This window comes from Corylus avellana, chromosome 2 (genome assembly GCF_965113065.1).
Source record: "Corylus avellana chromosome 2, dhCorAvel1.hap1.2, whole genome shotgun sequence".
Lineage (NCBI taxonomy): Eukaryota > Viridiplantae > Streptophyta > Magnoliopsida > Fagales > Betulaceae > Corylus > Corylus avellana.
This window is the reverse complement of record NC_142491.1, coordinates 208,294-224,651: the sequence shown is the minus strand read 5'-3', so window position 1 is coordinate 224,651 and position 16,358 is coordinate 208,294. Positions and strand designations below refer to the sequence as shown.

Sequence of the window (16,358 nt, the reverse complement as noted above, 5' to 3'; positions counted from 1 at the left end):
ACTCGTATAAACTAATAAGAGTAGAATAGAAAGCTTGAATTATTATTAACAAAGACAATTCTTATGTATGTACTTTTCTTTACCAAACAGTATTAGTCACCAATGGTTTAAAATTACAAAACTTGATGTCTTTCCTATTTGCGCTGCATATAGAGCCCATGGTCCATTATTCATTGAGTCACTATTATATACAGACACAAACCAATGCGTCATGCTTATCAAAAATTATACAACTTATAGACATATGTAAAACAAATCCAAAATCTCTTACAATCTTAAAATTCAATCAAATCAATTTGAGAAATGAAATCTTTTCATCTGAAAACACTGCTTTTTTCTAGGTAAAAGTAAATCTATTACGAATCCTAAATTCTACCGATCCTATAGTTCTAGTCAAACCCAGAAACTGATGTTTCAAGTAAAACTATAAACGTTCACCCACTTCTAGAAACTGCTTCTATTCCTGTGTTCAAACTTGTAATAGCTACAAAAGTAAAGATACAAAAAAAAAAGCCATGAATGCGTTCTTTGTGCGGGCAAGGTTGATAATGAGTATACTTGTGTGCTTGAGTGTGCAGAAAGATCTGAACAAAAAACAAAAGTTTGCAGACCAAAACATACTTATGCATGTGTACTTCTGTGTTTATGAAAATATTGACACAGATTGTACGATAAATAGTCATCGTTGTTCATAAAGAGAATGGTTACATTATGTGAGAAGATTAATTAAAGATAGATCTTACCTCTAAATGAAAAATTGAGTAAGAAAACAGTACTACTTACACTCTCAGAATTTAGCATATTAAATTTCAAAAGCCATAGAAAATCCATATAAATATATAATATTGCAGTGATGAGGCTTTAGAGGTTTTCAGGAGTCAATGAAGAAGGGGTTGAGCACTAAGAGATCATGTAGGGTTCCTAGGGTGTTGTTGGTTTTAGCTTCGATGGAGGAGTTTACAAATGGGAAAGGGATTCATGAATTTGTGGTGAAAATAGGGTATGGTTCCAATATTGTGGGAGCCAACACATTAATTGAGATGATTGATTGCAAACCATGAGGTTGGCGTTGCTGTGAAGGTGATGGGGCCACTGCATGTGCAGTAGGTTGTGGTGTTGGTGGTTCGAATTTAGTAGTGATGGCTGTGCTTTTTGGGGTTTGGGGTGGAGGTGGTGGTGTGGTGGAGGAGAGAGAGAGAGGATATGGTCACAAATATGCAGATAATGCACTATGCTTAAACTAGTCCACAAGCAGTGGAATAATTTTTCACTTCTCAAGCATAGAAACCACATAACTTCATATGGGAAAAATTGCACAAAATGCCCAATCTTGAGCATAAGGTGTAGTATGTTCTGACTATACTTATATGGCCAATTAAAAACCAACCGTAAGTCACCAGTTGCTTAATTGTTCAACTATTTCTTAAATAGGGTTTTGATCGCAGTAATATTAGTGCAAAAGCTAGTCCATTGTCCATGATAGTCTCAATCAGACCTTTCAGCTAAAGATTTTCTTTCTTTTTTATGTAATCAAAAAGTCAAAGGGGAATGATGATAACTTGTTTACTTAAAAGACGTTGCGGCGATAGTGAAGAATGTGGACAGAAACACTGGAATGTTACAAGTTCTCCCCATAACTTAACCACATTTCCTCAAACGGGAAAATGGATGGTATAAATTGAGACAAGCTCCTATAAACAGGCTGAATCTGGGGGTTAGCTACCAACATTGCCACCATTTCAGACCTAGGAGAAATCACCCAAACAACATTTCAAGCGCGCAGAAAACATCATATTCTTAAAGAAATGCTCAGATGGCATCCTTGCAAAGTTAGTTTTGAAGCCTTTTTTCGTCTTTTTTCCTCACAAAATTTGCATTTGGGTGCATTCTTTTAACCGGGGAGACATTTTTATTCACCCTAGGAAATATACAGACATTCACAGTGGTTGTTTCATACGGTTTGGAGAAGCACAAAAACCAACTTTGTCTCATAAAATTTAACTTCGTTCTACGCAATCCCACTTTTCAAGCACTTGCAAATCAACATTATGCAGCACTTCTTCATTTATAAAGAGAACAGAAATCAAAACAAGGCATTAGCAACTAGGAACAAAAAGTTATACTAAAAATCCTCATAACATTGAAACTATTACTCCAAAACTGCGGGCTGGAACAAATTTATATTTCAAATTTGATAATAAGAGGGATTCAATAACGACTTTCAACCTACTTTCTGAAAACGCTACAAATCTCCAATTTACATCATAATTTCCAAAATCCAAGAACAATGTATGATGAAGAGAAGACTTGGGTCCGTACCTGACTTGGGTTTCTCAGACCACGGTGCTCGAAACATTATAGCAGAGAAAATTGCAGTTCAATAACGAGAAATCTGAACCCATCAAGAACACTACTTAGATTGCAGCTCTTTTTTCTTCTTTTACTTCTAGAAATTTCAATCTTTTTTGGTATTCCCAGGTTTTCCAGGCAACCAAACGGGGTATTTTTTTTTTTTTTTTTTTTCTAATCAACCAAACGGAGGGTTTAGATATAGGAAAAGGGAACAGGAGTTGACTTTTTATCAGAATGTTGACTTAATATAATAGTCCAAACAAAAATAGCCAATTGAAATAATAATAATTCATTATTATTATTTACATACTATTAGTAAAATTTTTATTTTATAATTTGGTAGTGTAGTTTAGTGCTTAGTTTTGTAAAAAGAAGAACTTTATCAATCTTAGAAAATCTTTAATTTTGTTAGTTGCTCAATACCCCAAATACTATGGGGAGACCACGCTACATGAACTTTGCTAGATAAATGTGGATACTAATCCAATAAATAATACCTTCAATCAAGATGAGGTGTAAAACTCATATTTTACAGTATTTAATAAAAAGATGACACATCATCTAACAACCCCGAATACAATAAGCATGAAAACAGCAGATCTTACTAGCAAAAGAAAACCTAATGCAACTAAAGAAACTTTACCCTTTCAAGGTTTGGTAACAACGTCTCCTCCTCCACAGAATTCGCCCAATGCCATCAAATCTTATGGAAGAATTAAATTTTTTCATAAATAATTTTATTAAAAAATTATGTGTTTTTCATATGCTAATTAAAATGGGGTTTGCTTTTTGACAAATCACAATTTTATAGATTGAGTTTGAAAAATTATTTAAATCCAATTTGGATAAAGTTTATATCCCACTACAACCTTCTTAAAACTTATAGGCACATGATAGTATGTGATTGAAGCCACATTAGCCACTCCAAAAAATTCGCATCATTCAATCTCACACTGACACGTGTCAAAAAGTATTAAAAAAATTGTTAATCTAACATTTTTCAAGAAAAAAATGACTTCATCTCTAAAAGAACACGGAGCCACTGAGCTTGCTATTTGTCTTTCTGGCTTTGTATGTCCTATTCATTACAAAAGATTGTACTATCAAATGTAAAACATTTTGTCGTTTTGGTGTTTTGGGGGGAAACTTTAGAACCAATTATATCTTTCGCCTGACATAGTTAGAGCCATTCTTTTTGGAATTTTTGCTCCTACGGTTTGCAGTAAAGTTACCTTAAAGCGCATGGGGTGGGACTTTAGAATCAATTATATTTTTTTCAAAACATTAACGAAACGAATTCAACATAGTTTGCAGTGAAGTTACCTTGGAGCACATAGAACAATGATGAAACTTCTATTTGCCATAAAATAATATTATTTAATAAACTGTTATACAACTGTCATACGACAACTAAAATGACATGACAGTGAAAATTAACTTTTAAACTAACAAAGACTCGTACAAATAAAAATCAAGAGTTAATTTTTACTGTTACATCATCTCATTCGTATAACAATCTACTAAATAGTATTTCAGTTAACCGGGACGAACTTGGATCTTCTTCGACTACAACCGAAAAAGGCAGTAGCACAATTTTGAATGTGATAGATCTGGACTTAAAGAATCCTAGCAAGCCCTATACAACACCAAAAGATTCACGAAGCTCAACATGGATTATACACAATCTCACCCATATCTACCAAATATATATACTCAGGTTAGATGCAAGGCTATCTATGGTGGGAAAGTTTTTGGACTTCCGATTCTACTTTTCTCACATTGTCAACAATAACTTGGATTTTTGAGGACAGTTCTTCCGTTTGCTCCTCAACATTATTCATAAAACTCAGTAATTTTTCTCTGTAAGCAGCACATAACTGCTCCTGATGTTCCAACTCCCTCATAAGTTCTTCAATCTTCTTATCCTTATCACCCTGCAAGTATGAATAAATACTCATTTGTCAGATGATTCAAACACCAGATGGGAAAGTAACTAAAACAAAATGATTCACAACATACTATACAAATAGATCTTAAATTAATAATCTTTTTATCTATTGGACTGTGTTAAAAGTCCTAGTGTATCTAATGCTTCTTTTTCATCATACAACCTACAATGATGCTTATGCATACTGCACATCGCACTACCATATCTAGATTCCAAGTATTCTTTGCTTCCAGTCAGAAAAATTTGGGTTAGCTGTCATTCTTCTCGTCTTTTGTTCTATTTCCTCATTTTTTCTTTTATTTTCTTAGGCTTTTTTTTTTTTTGGATAAGTACCATCATTCAGGTCGTTTCTTTACATGTATGTGTATGTATATACATACATAAATGTTACACACACGACAATATTGTTCACCCTATAATTATTATATTTATGGTAATGTTTTTAAAAACATTGGCGTTGAGATAAATCCCAATGTATGAAGGCATGCACTGACAAGCACCCTGTGAACTTGGGGAGTCAAAGCTTGAGACATCCGGTTCATCATTCTGTCAAATACTCCTACAAGGGAAATGAGTACTATTGTGAGGAACAAGGACATTGTAGTATGATCCAACATCAAACAATTCCCTCTTCGAAGGTACCCCACATAGCTTGCCTTCGCCACCCCATCACAATCTGAGGGAGTATAACAAATTGAAGAACGAGATAAAGAGATCCACCTCTCAGTCTAGAGCCACTCTAAGAAAGCTAACATTCCACTAATGAAAGTCAATAAAAAACTCCGAAAGATCTGCCATTGAAACATCCTTACAAGTTCAGAAAAGCTACTTTGAGGGCCTGATCCCCACACCCCTCGTCATACCAGAATCTAATCTTGGAGCCATTACCAACCTCAAATTTAGTGTGACTAGAAAACTCTCCCTAACCTCTCTTGATATTTTTCTAAAGCCCCACTCCACGCAGCCCATGAACCTCATTAGAACACCATCCATAGTTACTAATCCACTAGCTTGTTTTCTTTCTCTCTCTTTCTTGAGTGTCAGAAGTTGCCACCCATAGGTCTAATTAGTTTTAGTAATCAAATTCATTTTTGAAGTATGAGTCCTAATGGTCTATTTTATGATGTAATGATTTCATTTCAATAAAGAATTTTTTTTCTTCTTCAAATTGGTGCAAAAATTAGGTATATCTCCATCTACCTTAGAAAATCTTTTTTTTTTTTGGATAAGTATCTATGCCGTATCTTAATCCTAACAACCTAAATCTTCAGCAGACTCCACTTAATGTTAGCCCCCAGAAAAAAACCGAAAGTTTCTCTTTTGTTCAATTCACCACAATCCATTCCTTATTCCATTCCGAAACCTTGACTACTCATGTTTTTACCATAACTCCCACCATCATTGAACCCATCAAATAGCCGTGATGATCTTTCTTTTGTTTGCTGCAAAAATCTTGCAATCTCAAAATTCTGTTTCCAGCAACATAAGCTATCAAGATGCAAGCTTTTCCAGCTTATATAATTCTTTTTTTCAACCTATTAAACATAATCCCCTTTATCTTTTCTAACCTTTGCATAGAAAAGAGAAGCTCCAACGAGATTTCCTATGGGGTGGGTTAGGCGAAGAATTTAAATATCACTTGGTTAGTTGGCCCAAAGTTTGCTCTCCTATCATTGAAGGAGGCCTAGGGATTTGCAACTTGAAATTGTCTAATCAAGCCCTCTTGAGGAAATGGTTGTGGCGTTACGCGAACAAAAGTGAGACTTGGTGAAAAGCCATTATGGATGCCAAATATGGCTGCAATTGGGGTGGGTGGTGCTCTATTGATTCCCTGGGGTTGTATGGGGTCCAACTTTGGAAGTACATCAGAAGGAGGTGGAGGTTCTTTTCAAGTCAAAGAATTGGGGTTTAAGCTTCTTCTTTTTATGGATGAAGCGAATTGGGGTTTAAAGTTAGGGATAAATTGCTGTTGATCAGCTACAGAAATGTCTAAATTAATAGAAAAGCTCCTTGAGGCTGTTGCTCCAGCAAACTTGCCAAAAATCTTGCCACCTGCGCATGTTTATCAGGAATCTATTGATTTAGCACCCGGTGCAGCCTATCCAATGAAGGTAGAGCATAGCAGGTTGACAAGAAGATCGGCTCTTCTAAAACGTATTTTATGACAAAGATGGAATTTTAACCAAAGGAAGACAAAATTACAATTCTTGGAGGATACAATTTTTGGCAATTTTATTGTGAGACAGTCAATTCACAGGTCAGAAATCTTGCAGCTTGCTCTGCATTGCTATGCTTAAAAGTGTAAGAAAAGATGTAGCAAAAGAGAATTCTTTTTTGTATGCAGAATTGGATTGAAAATCCTTCATTTTCGCAGCAGCCAAGAAAGCAGAATAGTGCCAGATTAGTGAAGAAAGGAAAACTCATTACCCATATCAGTCCAAAGTTGTGAATACTCTATTGCTTCGACAATTGAGGGCATCAGTCCATATAATATCAAAATTGAGATAGGCAAGATGGTTATTCAACTATAGTTGTTCCTTCCTCTTAAAGTAGACAACGTGCCATTGACAAGATGCAGTTTCCTTTACACAGGATTTCATCAAAGAACCCAAGGATCCTAGTACTTGCAACATCTCAAATCTAAAGCTTGAAGTTTCTTCAACCAGGGGAGAATGATGATTAAACCTCAGAAAGGGGAGAGGAAGGAACAGGGAGGAATGATGCAAGATATTAGTCGTTCAAGAAGAAGCAATGTTGATATATATGGAATGACGACCTCAATTGTCAAAGCAATAGAGGAGTCACAACTTTCAACAGGTATTGAATTGGAGTATGTTTATCTATGTGAAATTTTCAACAGGTATTAAGCTGTCTTGCATGTGCTTATTGACAAGGGCCTATATGAAAACGGATCAAAAAGAGCCTTGCATAGAAACCCGGGGACTTGTCTTGGTCATGATATAGCCAAACCTACTGCCTCACATCAATCCCATGAGTCTCCACCGCCAACCTTCTCCTTAGGTCTGGCTTTTTCAGTTCGTTTGAGAAATGTGTTATGATGCTCAGAAAACTAGATGTGAAGAGGAGAGGGTATCTAAAGACAAGAGGGTATCATTCTTTATAGTGTTCATCAAGTAAGCAACCTGTGACTTGACACTGAAGGCAACAGATAAAGTATGCCCACACAATGCCTTAAGACACTAATCTTGATGCTTAACCTACAGCAAGCCTCAATTTAAGCCTCAAGCTTTTCAAATCTATACTGGTCACATAGATTTCCCTAGAAAATTGGTACTATCAATGAATCAGAGACGGGATCCAAAATATACCTATCAACTGCACAATCTCTCTGGTATGATCTCAAATTAACATATGGAACATGCACAATGTGTGTGCCATGCATATCTTCAATGTGATTACTGCTCACAGAATTATGAGTCACACTAAAATCTTGATTATGGCCGTTAATCTAATGGAACTCTTTCTGCAGTCTTTTCTTTATGCTCACTCCAAACCTATCATTACTTAATTGATTTTAATAATTCCACTCCAAAAAATTCTTGAAAAATCATAAAATTAAAATTGAAATAAATTAAATTGTTTTAATCGAAACACACAAATTAGGTTGTTGGCACAATATGATCAGGGTAATATGTGTAGGATTGATCATCTGCACATAATTATTTATTCATTATCAGCCAATTCTTTCCTGCTAGACCAACACACTTTATAAATAGTTCCTAAAACTTCAAAAAGAATAAAGTAGCTCATTAACAGGAGCTAAGCTGAATGTGGGTTGCGCCCCTTTGCGCTTTTTATATCATTATTACGTATCAAAAAAAAAACAGGAGCTAAGCTGAATGTCAGGAAGCCAGAGCCATATACAGCCACAAACCCACCAAATTTCACTTAATGGTTGTCAATGATCCATCAAATGTTAACAGGTTATTAAGCACTTGTATCGAATAAATGCTGGGTGGAAATATTTTGTAGACATCATTCCTAACTGGAGAAGAATTAGTATGGTCTTGTAGCCAAGGGGTACCTATTCCCCAATATGTCAGGGAGATCTTAGGTTCAACCTGTGGGAAGCAAGGGATTTGGGAGAAGTAAGGCTACCCCTATTTAGTAGCCTATTATCCCTTTTTCTAATGGAAACACGATTGATTGAAAAAAAGAAAAAAAAAAAAAAAAAAAAAAAAAAAAGAAGAAGAGTAGATTTTGAAAGTAAGCGTTATTAAAGTAAAACTTAGAAGGTCACACAGATACCTCATACCGTAGGTATTGCATTTGCATATAAAGATTAAAAAGGAAAGAAAAGAAAATTGACAACAGGATAATTGATCTAGACTAGTGCTGTGTATAACAACAAAATTTGACATAAATTATCAAGTTCAAAAATAAGTCAGAAAATGTCACACAAAACTAATGAAATAGAATGAAACATACTTCTCATCGACTTTTAACAACCTTGCAAAAGTGTAAATCTCAAGCAAGAAACTCAATCATCTAAAAAACTAAGATAGAACAAACAAGTTGTGAAGTTAATAAAACACAACTATTACTTAAGTCAAAGGAACTCACCGCTGTGCTGAACCCATTGGCAGTAGCAACCAGAGGATGATTATGTTCGCTTTCAAATCTTGAAACAACCCATTTCCCAGACTTTTCCATCCTCACCAAAATAGTTGCCCTGCATCCTTCTCGTGCGCTAGGCCGTGGCTTTTTCTCCGGTCCAACTGTGCCCCTCTGATTAGGAGAGAAACCCTGTTTGTTACATCCCAGTCGACGGGCAAGCGTTCTCCCATCAATCCCGGAACGGCGCCGTTGCATTATTCGCACAACAAATCCTACCCGTCTAGCATACTCAACATAGAATTTCCTTGCGGCATCTTCAGAATCAAACTCCATACCCACATATGGTTCTAGAACTGCCCCTCCTTCTAATGAACCGGTGTGCACTACAAGAGAGCTGTTTACTGCCTCAACTCCCTTCTCCAAATCCAATGAACCAGTGTGCACTACAAGAGAGCTGTTTACTGCCTCAACTCCCTTCTCCAAATCCACTGTAAAAAAATACATAAACGATATCCACATTTATGCTGGTGAGTACATCATGTAAAGATAATACTAATTCCATATTTTAAGAGTAATGGCATTACCCAGCATTTGGTGTGTGTGGGAGTGGGGGGGGGGGGGGGGGGGGGGGGGGGGGGGAAGTTGTGTAAAGTACAAGTAAAGTCCCGTGTAAATCTTTTATTAGTGGAAAAGGTGGCAATTATGATGCAAAGCTCTAGGGGTAGGGTAGGGGGAGTGTATCTGAGGCAGAAGTTTCAAACTTCCACACAAGTTGCAAAGACTTAGTGGACAACTAATGGGGAACTGGAGAAGTGTGAAAGCTTGCTAACGTACTTTTAGTACACTAATATAGCCATTCATCAGATCACCTAGGAGGTAGGGCCTATTCTTATGTTTCAAATCAAATACATACAATTTATTTTGATGAATAATAATTTTATTAAACGAAAAGGGCAAAGCCCTCATGCACGAAAAGTATACAAGAGAGACAATCACCCTATAGGCGTCTACAATCTAAAAAATTAACCAGATCTACAAGATTCAATGAGGAGAAGTTAGGAACATAGACTACAGCCCAATCCAAAAGAGAGCTCAAAAAAGATACAACTAACAAGAAGCTGATGATCAAAACCATCTCCGAATCTCATAATCTCTGCTTAACTACGCATTTAAAATGGCTATCACTCACCCATTAAACCAGCTTGTGCAATTGCGAAATATGGCTGCAAAAGCCCCAGTAGACCAGCCAGTAGGACTAACAGTAAAAAGAGAACCCAGGAAAACAAAAAAAAAAACAGAACATACCATTTCAGATTTCGTACCAAATCACATTCAGGATGATTCCAAAGGGCTAAAAGCACTAGGTTGTACTGATCATAAGAGAAGACCCAAAGTCAAGCACTGATATAAAAACCTAGTCCTTACAATTATTTCATTAGTGTGTCAAGATTTATATATGAAGCAGCATTGACTATATCATTATTCTTTTTCAAATACTATTTTTTACCATTCTCCAAGTTAATCAGAAATTGGTCCAGCATTGTCATTTGACCCACCACCAACAAATCACATCAACACATAATGGTCTTCTTCTTAAATAGAAGCATTCTTCACACAAGCAATGTCAAATAAATTTGGAAAGGCTTCGTTAGGGGCCATATCCCCGCAACAAAGATCATACCAGAAACTAACTTTGGAGCCATCTCCCACTTCAAACCCGGTATGGCTAAAGACCTTCCCCCAACCCCTCCTAATATTTTTTCATTAACCCACACCATACGTTTCAAGAGACTCATTAGAACACCACCCACCCCATGAACTGTCAAATTTAGAGTCCACCACAACTTTCCACCAAGCCTCTCTCTCATACACATAGTGCCATAGCCATTTTCCTAAAAGAGAACGATTGAACATCGGCAAGTTTCGGGGCCCCAACCCTCCCTTAGAGATTGGAGAACAAACCTTGGACCAACTTACCAAGGTGATATTTTGAACTCCTCCCCAAGCCCACTCCATAAGGAATTACATTGAAGCTTCTCAATACAATTTGCAACACCCGCGGGGAAAGAAAATAGTGACATGAAGTACGTAGGTAAGTTAGAAAGTGTACTATTAATAAGGACAACCCTACTACCTTTAGACAAAAACATCATTTTTGCTAGGGACAACCCTACTACCTTTAGACAAAAACATCATTTTCCAACTAGCAAACTAACACTCTATCTTTTCAATAAGGCTATTCCAAATAGACTTGGCCTTATAGGAAGCCTCCAACAGAAGACCAAGATACTTCAAGGGTCAAAGGAAACCCTATAGCCCATAATACCAGCGAACCATCCACATTAACAACATCATCCACATGAACCAATTCTGACTTAGCCTAATTAACCTTCAAGCCCAAGACAGCTTCAAAACATAAAAAACGGACAACAATTGATGTAGATGATCTAGGTCAGCTCCATTGAAAATCAAAATATCATCCGCAAACAAAAGGTGAGAGATATCAATCCATGTCCCTATAGAGAAGCCAGATAACAATCTCACTCACTACAGCAGAAATCATCCTATCGATGGAAGTGCCCATTCACCAAAACTGAGAACCGGACCGGGAATACAATGAGCTATCTAAGAGCATCACTCCCCCCCCCCCCCCCCCCCAAAAAAAAAAAAAAAAAAAAAAAAAAAAAAAAAACTCCATCTAATCTACCATCAAGGCATTCATTGGCAATACGAACAAGATCTAGGAAATGCCTTCCTCAGATGAAAGCATTTTGCGACGTAGAATGTAATCCTCTCCAACACCATCTTTGGCCTATTTGCTAAAATTTTTGCAATAATTTTGTAAATGCCACTCACAAGACAAATCGTGCGAAAGTCTTTGAGATCAACAACGCTTGGAATTTTTGGAATAAGGGTGATGAAAGTAGCATTAAGGCTCCTTCGGAACTTACCTATAGCATGGAAGTCACAAAAGACCTTCACAATGTCTTCTTTTAACACATCTCAGGAAGCTAGAAAGAAGGACAGAGAGTAACCGTCTGGGCCCGGCGCCTTGTCACCATTCATTGCTTTCACTACCTCCAACATCTCCCTTTCCTCAAATTCTCTCTCCAACCAAATAGCCTTTGGCTTGCCAATTTCAAAGGAAAGGTCATCCAACAAAGGCTGCCAGCTAAATTGCTCAGTATAGAACTCTTTATAAAACTGGACAATGTGCTCACTAATCTCCACTGGATTGGTAGAAAGTGTGCCATCAATCAACAAGGAGTCAATGGAGTTCTTCCTCCTGTTGGAATTTGCCACTTTGTGCAAAAACTTTGCGCACTTGTTACCCTCCCCTAACCACAAAGTTGCCCTAGATTTTTGCCTCCAACACACCTCCTTTATGAGAGTGGATCTCTCTAACTCTCTTAATACTTTTGTCTTCTTCATTCTCTCCTTGTCGCCTAAGGCCCACTTATTCAATGATATCAAAAGCACATACCTCTTCCCAAAGGATCTTTTTCTTTCTCCCTACATCACCAAACACCTCCTCATTCCATTTCCCTAAATCAACTTTCAAATCCTTGAGCTTGTTGGCCATAATAAAACTCGAAGAGCCTTGGAAGTGATAAGAGTCCCACCATTGTTCTACCATTTCCACAAAACCCTCAACTTTAGCCATATTTTCTAGAATTTGAAGTACCACTTCCCCTATGAAAGTGACCACAATCAAAGAGAATCGGGAAATGTTCTGAGCATAGTCCGGATATACAAGAAATTTGTCAATCTTGGACCAAGAGGGAGACTCCCGATTATTCGACCAAGTATAAGTACCACCAACAAGAGGGAGGTCCATCAAGCCCTGGTAAAAATGAAGTCAAAGAACGGCATAGCTGGGCATAAGCGTGCTATTGATCTCTCACTAGGTGAAGCTAAAATTACCCCCAATGCACCAAGGCAAGTTCCACCAACTAAGCACGCCAACCAACTCATCCTAAAGAAGCCTTCTATCCCTATCAGAATTATGGCCATAGACACCTGCAAAGGCCAAAGTGAAATGATCTTCAACGTTTCTGAAGGTATCAGCTAGGGTGAACTCTCTTGCACACTCGTCAATCTTTTCCACCATTCTCATATCCCACATAATCAAAATGCCTCCTAAAGCACCTCTCGAATCTAAAATCGATATGATGACAAAACCACAAACTACAAACTACACCACGAGACATTACCTCTAGCTTAGTTTCTTGAAAACAAACAATGTCAACTTTCCATTCAACCCTCTCATATGTCACCTTTGTCGTAAGGCATGTCCAGAAAGCCCACCACCTTCTGAAGCTCAGAAGCACAACTGCTCTAGCCCCGTCCCTTATGCCCCTCTAGAATAACAAGGAATTTTTGCTGACCACCACTCCCATATTTCGTCGCAGCCAAATACCAGCCAGACTTGTTCGCACATCATTGGCCTGAGAAAACCTAGTTTCCATTCCTTGGTAATTTACAAAATTCTGTCGACAGTTCACCCTTAATCAGCTTTTCCATTACCGGCAACAACTAGATGACATTCAACCTACCCACAAACATCGCTCTAACTAAGTAACTATCCCATGACTTCTTTTGACAAAACGCAAGCCTAAAGCTCCTTTTGTAATTAAGAGCTCAAAAACTTTGTACTCTACACAAAACCAACTCAGAAACCCCATGACAACACTTCACAACTAACAAAACTCAAAAACCTAAAGCAACATAAGACTCTAACACCACAAATCAGTGGGGACGCACTTACACGCGCTGTCGAGCGCAATAGAGAGCTTCATTGTGTAGCTTAGGATACATTTGGTGGTGAGGACAGTTGGTAACCACCCGCCATAGACAGTTGATGCAATTACTCAAAACTGCTAACCGCTTAAGACAGATCGGTTAGCAATAACCACTAACCGCCACCAACTATACAAACTTGCTATACGCCCAAGTCTGAGGGTCATTTCCTCTTTGTATTATGTGGACAATTTGGCAAGTGAGAAAAAAGCATGTTCTAAACTCCATAGAGCTTAGTGGGAACTCTCTTTCAATCCATCTTACTTAGGCCATTGTTTGACTGGCAGCATGCTTTCGGCAGTGTCCATTGTGATTGTCTTTTTAATTTTACTAATCAATTAAATTTTCGTGTAATTTCTACAATAAATCTTGTTATTACTTATCACGAGGAAAAAAAAATTCCAGAGAAACAAATTAATCCAAGGTGCAAGGGAATAGAAATAGACAAATTGAACTAAAGAGAGCATAATGATCTTTCATTTGTCTTTTCAGCAAATATATTATAATTAAACAAGACAACCGGGCCACTCGAGAAAAATAACGAAATCATATTCTTTATAACATGTTAATTTTCCAAATATTTGAAAAATTCCAACCAATCATGCCATACATTTTATGAGCAACAATAAAATCAAGATTAAGAGCTTCTAATTGCAGAGAACCAAAATAAGCAACATAATTTGGAAATGAAGGATTGATCGAAGCGTGAAAGATTAAGAAGGAAGAAACTTACTGAAGTGGAACGGAAATCTACGAGCGACGTTACGGAGGGTGAGAGACGAGCTTTGGCTTTCATGGACTGTGCGAGCGCTGTTAATGCAAGGGTCCAAATGAAGAAATAGAGAGAGTTTTCTGGATTTGGGTTCCGAGGGAAATGTGCCAACGAGTTTGGTGCGACCACTCGGACCCTAAGAACCGGCTCCGTTGGTGCTTTTCAGAAGTCTTTTTTTTTTTTAAATAATAATAATAATTTTTTTTTTTTTTTTTTAATTGTGTTCAGACCTAATATGAATGTGAAAATATCATGAGTTTTGAGTTATATGTTCCTGTTTATGTTTTAAAAATAAAAATAAATAAAATAAAATAGAGACGAAAAAAGCATTATTAAATAAGAGTAACTCTACTTTTGACACTCATTTTATACCCGTTAACGTAACGTGTTTTAAGTGGCATCTTATGTCAACTAGTTAAAAAAAGTCACTTAAAACACGAACATGATAGTAAATATGAAAATAGCTGCTTAAGGTAACATTACTCTATCAAAGAACAAAGTACTTTCCTTTTGGGCAAGTGAGCAGGGCGGGTTGGAGGGTATGAATTGGCCTTATGGATCAAATCTTTGCAATAAGCTACCTTATAGTTCGAGCAGTTCGAACTCAAACTGTCCAAATACCTATTCGAACAAATGAACCTCTCATATGGGATAATGCAATAAGACAACAACATTGCATGAACCTAAATTCCTAGGCGTATTACTATATTTTAAATAATGTTATAAAGTAAATTTTTATTTCACATTATCTCGTCCTACTCAAATTTCAGCAACATGTCAATCCAATGATTAGCCATAATTATTAGTTAGTTTGACTTTAGGCCATTGATTTGAGTTCTTTACCTAATTTCATATCCAAAGCAACGTCTTTTGTTCCAGCAAGTTACCAGATCCAATGATTACATCCGACGGCTATATGAGTTTTTTCAACAAGTGGCTTTTCATATCATAAGCCCAAAACAAAACTCAAATTAGCTTTGTGTTTTATGTCCCAAACGATTTGGGTTTTGCATGAACTTTTGGAATTTAGGTTTGGAGTTTTTTTTTTTTTTAGAAAAAAAAAAAAAAAAAAACGATGTAGCTGTTAGATTTTAAAAGAAAATATTAAGAGAAAGTTTAACTTATTCCAAACTTTAATTACAATATATAATTGTTCAAATTAAAAATGTTTGGACAAAATTGAAACCCATATCATAGTGCAAAGGTGAGAATTTTTAAAATTTCGAAAATAAAAATTGGAATTGGTAATCGTTAGGAACTAGTATTCATGGAGATAGTCTCTAAAGAGTAGTTCAATCAGCTGTGAATTACGCCTCATAAAGCGAGAGTCACTAATTCGAATTCCCCATTTCCCTTCCTTTGGGTGAAAAAAAAAAAAAAAAAAAGTATTCATAGAGACAAAATTATTATTCTTTATTTTTAATTGTGGCATTAGAGTAAAACCTTGAATTAGCAAATTATATCAGTGGCATAATTAATTGAATTTACATTTTTTTATTATTTATATCATCAAATATTGTTATTTTCTTTCAACAACCTTTGATCTTTACGAACTTCTTATTTGAATACACAATGAGTAATGTTATGCCCCACCCTATTACCCTTTTATTTTCAAAGTCTATGTAGCATGGTATTCATAATATCTGGCTTGTAAAAATTAATTTTTTCGTTAAAAGAATCAAGTGACTACTTTGGGGATGTTACATTACTCTATAAAAATATGTAGTCTCTAGTATTAATCATAATTAAATAACAAAATAATTATTAACTTCGTTTGTCCAAATTTATTATTCTATTGAGGCAAGTGACATATCCACCCTTTAGACACAGATATACCACTACTATTATTAGGGCTTATTTGTAATTGCGTTTAAGGAAGCCTAAAAGTGTTTTTAACGCCTAAAAGGT

At 36.5% G+C, this 16,358-nt stretch overlaps 1 protein-coding gene across 1 annotated transcript; it reads right to left on the bottom strand.

Moving 5' to 3' along the window:
- Nucleotides 1-3,708: 3,708 nt before the first annotated feature.
- LOC132189801 (Far-red impaired responsive (FAR1) family protein) lies at nucleotides 3,709-14,588 on the bottom strand. Its single transcript, XM_059604598.2, has 3 exons — nucleotides 14,412-14,588; nucleotides 8,885-9,366; nucleotides 3,709-4,286 (listed from the first exon to the last, which is right to left on the bottom strand). Coding segments are annotated over exons 1-3 (687 nt in total). The 5' UTR covers nucleotides 14,413-14,588; the 3' UTR covers nucleotides 3,709-4,082.
- Between the last annotated feature and the right edge of the window lie 1,770 nt (nucleotides 14,589-16,358).

Excerpts from the sequence above, each read along its gene's own strand:
- LOC132189801 (XM_059604598.2), bottom strand. Across the intron at positions 4,287-8,884 it reads CCAATGGGTTCAGCACAGCG|GGTGATAAGGATAAGAAGAT; the intron begins GTGAGTTCCTTT and ends TCATACTTGCAG.